Consider the following 4,950-nt stretch of genomic DNA (forward strand, 5'->3'; position numbering starts at 1 on the left):
CTCGCGACAAAAAAAATTTACGGTGGAAATGTAGTGGGGAAGTTTGTGGATTATATCAGAACTCTAGCGGATATTAAAAAAATATACTTATTCGCTCACGCCGCAAAATGCTACGACCTACAATTCGTTTTTATAGCTGTTCTATCAATCGACGAGACCTTCGTGATAGTAAATGGGACTAAAATTCTCTTTTTTAACTGCTTCAATTTAAATTTTCTCGATTCCTATTCATTCATTCCCATGGGGAGGCTATGGTCGGTAAATTTAATGTGGATGGATTAGACGGGAACGACGTTTACATGTTTCAAGGATGCTATTTCCATGGCTGTATACGCTGTCAAGTAGTGGTAAGAGACAGACCGCTATGGTCAGAACCCTCACAAACGTTTAACCTCCGGTAGCAACAAACATTCAGGGTCGTTGCCCAACTACGGAAACTCGAGAAAAACGTTATAGAGATCTGGGAATGTGATTTTTACGAACTCCGTCGTCAAGTCAAGGCTTTTTTCGAAAAAGTACGCGCCAAGTTAATTTCACCCTTGAATCCTCGAGACGCGTTTTTCGGAGGGAAAGTTAACGCGACAGCACTGTACTACAAGGCCAAAGACGATGAACGCGCGTTTAACGTTGACATGCTTTCACTTTACCCGACTGTCAACCTTTTAGATAAAATTTCAGTCGTTCACCCAAAAGTTTTATTAGACCCGGATGATTTACGAGATCTCTATTGGCTGGACGGGTTAATTCAGTGCCGCGTTCTCGCCCCTCCTAGACTTTTTCATCCTATTCTCCCCATGCACTGTAATTCGCGACTTCTTTTCGTCTTATGTGGTACCTGCGCGCACCTAAGATTTCAAGGAAGGTCTCCTCAACCAGACCCTGAGCGGGCATTCGTGGGGACCTTCGTTTCCAACGAATTGAAACTAGCCGTCTCCAGGGGGTACAGAGTGATTGAAATGTACGAGGCTTGGCATTATCAAACAACGCAGTTTAACAAGGAGAACCAGGAGGGGGGGGTTTGTTTTCGGACTACGTCAAGACAATGTACAAAATGAAGGCCGAGGCTTCGGGGTTTCCAGCGGGAATCACTACCCCCGAGGAAAAAACTAAATACGTCTCGGATTTCGAGGACCACGAAGGGGTTAAACTCGACCCCGCGAAGATCGCGTTAAACCCCGGTAAACGCCCTGTCGCGAAGTTAATGTTAAATAGTTTTTACGGGAAGTGGGGGCAACGGAATAACCTAGTAAAAACGGAGATCATAAAGGACCGCGAACAATTCTTTAAACTATTTAACGATCCAAATATTGAAAGGAAAAGTGTCTTGGCGATCAACGATAAGACGTTGCTTGTCAAATGGGAACATCTCAAGGAAATCGATCCGGCTTTGGCTCATGTAAACGTAGTCTTAGCGTGTTATACCACCGCTTTTGCCCGAATGAGGCTCTATAGTCATTTAGAAGCTCTAGGAGATCGTATTTTATACCCCGATACAGACAGCCTAATTTATAGATCACATAATGGGGAGAAGCTCGTCAAAGAAGGCACCTACCTGTGGTACATGACGGACCAGTTATCCGAATTTGGTCCAAATTGCCATATTACCGAATTTTGCTCGGGCAGTCTGAAAAATTACGCCTTCCAGTTGTCAATAAATTACGCGTTATCGATAATTTCGAAACATAACCGTTCGGATATAAAGAATAATATTTTTAAAAAAATAACTAGTTCAGAATGAGAATGAAAACATATCCTAATATTCAGGTATAACCCCCTTATAGAATGCCAGTAAAGGAATTATTGATTAATTACCCTTATACGCGAAGTTACGGTATTAACTGTTTTTTATCCAACATTTTCAAAGGTAAGTCGTTATGACTTTAAAACTCATATTTTATTTAACCCGAACGGTTTGTTTTTTAAATATCGATGTAGTTTAACTTAGAGGCCTCATTTAATAAAGCATGTTACCACTGTATGGTCCTTTCTCCGCTCTTCTGAGCGGACCGAGCGGTAGTGGAAAGTTCGTTTTGATGGCGCGAATTATAAAAAATAAAGATGAAATGATTTCGGCCCCGCCGACTAAAATATTTTGGCATTATAGTGAGCGGCAAACACTTTATGACACTTTAAAAGACTCCGTAGTGTTCCGAGAAGGAGTCCCCAATCTCGATGATTACCCCGGTGAAGAAGGCGAACACATTCTCCTCATCGCCGGCGATTTAATGAACGAGAACAATGGTCAAATCGGAGCTTCCTTCACGACACGCGTTCACCACCGTAATATAAGCTTCGTATTTCTAACCCAGAACATTTTCCTAAAAACAAAGGATGCGCGCGACTGCTCATTGAATTCGAATTACATTGTTTTATTTAAGAACCCTCGTGATCAACTTCAACCCTCTATATTATTCCGTCAACTTAGAGGCGCCAATAACCGATTCGCTATCGAGGCCTATATCAACGCGACCAAACGTCCTCACGGCTATATTCTTATCGACAATAGGCAGGAGTGCCCTGATGACTGGAGATTAAGAACGGATATTTTTCCCGACGAAACCGAAATGGTTTATCTCCCTAAGAAAAAAAAGTAGGGGTAATAAAGTCAGCGAAGAGCAAGAAGCCCCTAACCAGTTCGAAAATGCCGGTCCTGGTTGCCGGACACAAAGATTTTCTCTCGACGCTAAGTAAATCAAATTTTAAACAACGACGCGCCATTCTCCATCACGCTAAAAAACCCTTAATTGATGCTATTGCTGAATGCTGCCATAATACTTTGAAAGGGAATTTAAAGTTAAACCCTTGTCAGAAATGAAAACTAGCTAAACAAAAGAAATTCATTAGACAGGTAGCCTCTAAAAAAGTAGCCTGGCGTAAGAAGAAATCAATTTTGTTCAAAAGGGTCACGGGATTCTAAGTATCATCATCCCCACCGTTATTTCAGCCCTCAGTGGGATTTTAGGTCGTTCTTAAAGGAATAAAAAAAATGTACGCTCAAAAGTTAGCCCTAATCCCCCTCGACTCGTTAGGAAATAATAATAATAATAATAATAATAATAATAAAAATGTTCTCATCCCCCCTCGAGATACCCCTCAATTTTCATTTCCCCATCCGTTAGGGTCCTCCATGGGTGAATTAAATAATAGCATGACCGACGTACTCAATTCCAATCTTGACATTAGGGATAAAGTTAAATTATTCGAGCAGATGTTCCATCGATATCAAAACATTAAGGATATAGCGACGAAGCCGAAAAATAGAAAAGAAACCGGACAGGGCATGGCCTTCTTAAATCTCGTAAGTTACGCCGTTGGGGCTATAAATAGAAAACGAACGCCTCCCCCCATCGGTTGGAACGAGTTCGACGTCTTGTTCACGCCTACGGTATCATTCAAGAAAACCATCCCGCGAAAGAAGAAGAAAAAATAACATTTTCGGCGAAACCTAGAAAAGCATCAGTCGTTCGGTCACCGCTCGAATTTAAACCCCGGGCCTTATCGAAAGGGGTTATCAATAGAGGCGCGAAAAAAAGGAAAACGGAACAACAAATATGGGAAGAGTTTCTAACCACGAGGCAGTCTTGAAAAAAATTTTTACGATCCAAAACACTACGCGAGTTTCGACGGATTGGAAAAACTTTATCAGGTCGTGAAAGACGGAGGAATTCCCCGGGAAACGGTAGAAAAATGGTTAACGAAGCAAGAATCGTACACGTTACATAAGACCGCCTATCGGATATGTAAAAGGAGCAAGGTTGTTGTGACGAATATAGGCGATCAGTTTCAAATGGACTTAGCGGACATGAGAGACATTTCCCAACACAATTCGGGCTTTAATTGCCTACTAGTGTGCATCGATACATTCTCGCGACGCGCGTGGGCCGTCCCTATAAAAAGTAAGAAAGCCGCGGACGTAATCGCCGCGACCGAGAAAATATTCGAGGATCTCACGCCTCTTAAAGTTCAAACCGATAAAGGGGGGGAGTTCACGGGGAAAAATATCAGGATTTCCTTAAAAGAAAAAAGTTAAATTCTTTACTAGCGAAAACGATACAATCAAAGCGTGTATGGTCGAGCGACTAAATCGTACGCTAAAGTCTAAAATGTATAAATATTTCACCGCTAATAACACTTATCGATACTTGGACGACCTCCCTGATTTAATTCGTAGCTACAATACCACGCAACATTCTACGATAAAAATGGCACCCCTAGACGTGAAACCGAACAATATCCTGAAAGTATTTAAAGCAATTTACAACGAGATCCCCGTGAAAAGCCGGCGTCTTCCTAAACTTAAAGTCGGCGAATTTTGTCGGATCAGCAAATACAAAGGGGTCTTTAATAAAGCCTACCCCGGTACTTGGTCAAAAGAAGTCTTTAAAATCACTCGTCTCGTGAATTTAGACCCGCCCCTTTACACGATCGAAGATTTAACGGGAGAACCAATAAAGGGGCTTTACTATCAGGAAGAACTGCAATTAACCGCTAAACCTCGGTTATACAAGATCGATAAAACTCTTAAGTCCCGTAAACGCAAAAATCAGGTCGAATACTTTGTCAGTTTCGTAGGATATCCGCCGAACGCGAACTCGTGGGTCAAGAAAAAAGATGTATCTGACATTACCTTCAAACGCTAGCATGCGGGTTTACGCCGACAATACGATGGCCTCGTATACCTCCGCGTTACCGAAGCCTGTCGAATTGGCGGGGTCTTGGGAGTGCGGGCTCGCTGAAATAAATTACACTAGCGCGTTCTTCAACGTTCTCGAGGGACAAAACACTATCGTTTTCATGGTTCTCTACGAAATCCCTCCTGTCGAATGTAACCCGTCTCCAATCGAAGTCAAATAAAATGTACCGGAGACTAGCATCGAAAAAACCCTAAAGCCACTCGGCGAGCCGCTTCAAGCCGGTCAACCTATTTTGGGTATAACGCTTAAAATTACC

At 42.3% G+C, this 4,950-nt stretch overlaps 1 protein-coding gene across 1 annotated transcript; it reads left to right on the plus strand.

Annotated features, from left to right (window-relative positions):
* Positions 1 to 4,202: 4,202 nt before the first annotated feature.
* Positions 4,203 to 4,640, plus strand: LOC149926039 (uncharacterized). Its single transcript, XM_090161849.1, has one exon. It carries the CDS (start codon positions 4,203 to 4,205, stop codon positions 4,638 to 4,640), a length of 438 nt encoding a protein of 145 aa, XP_090017975.1.
* The last annotated feature ends 310 nt before the right edge of the window (positions 4,641 to 4,950 follow it).

This window comes from Leiobunum rupestre, chromosome 10 (assembly GCF_980474605.1).
Source record: "Leiobunum rupestre chromosome 10, qqLeiRupe1.1.hap1, whole genome shotgun sequence".
Classification (NCBI taxonomy): domain Eukaryota; kingdom Metazoa; phylum Arthropoda; class Arachnida; order Opiliones; family Sclerosomatidae; genus Leiobunum; species Leiobunum rupestre.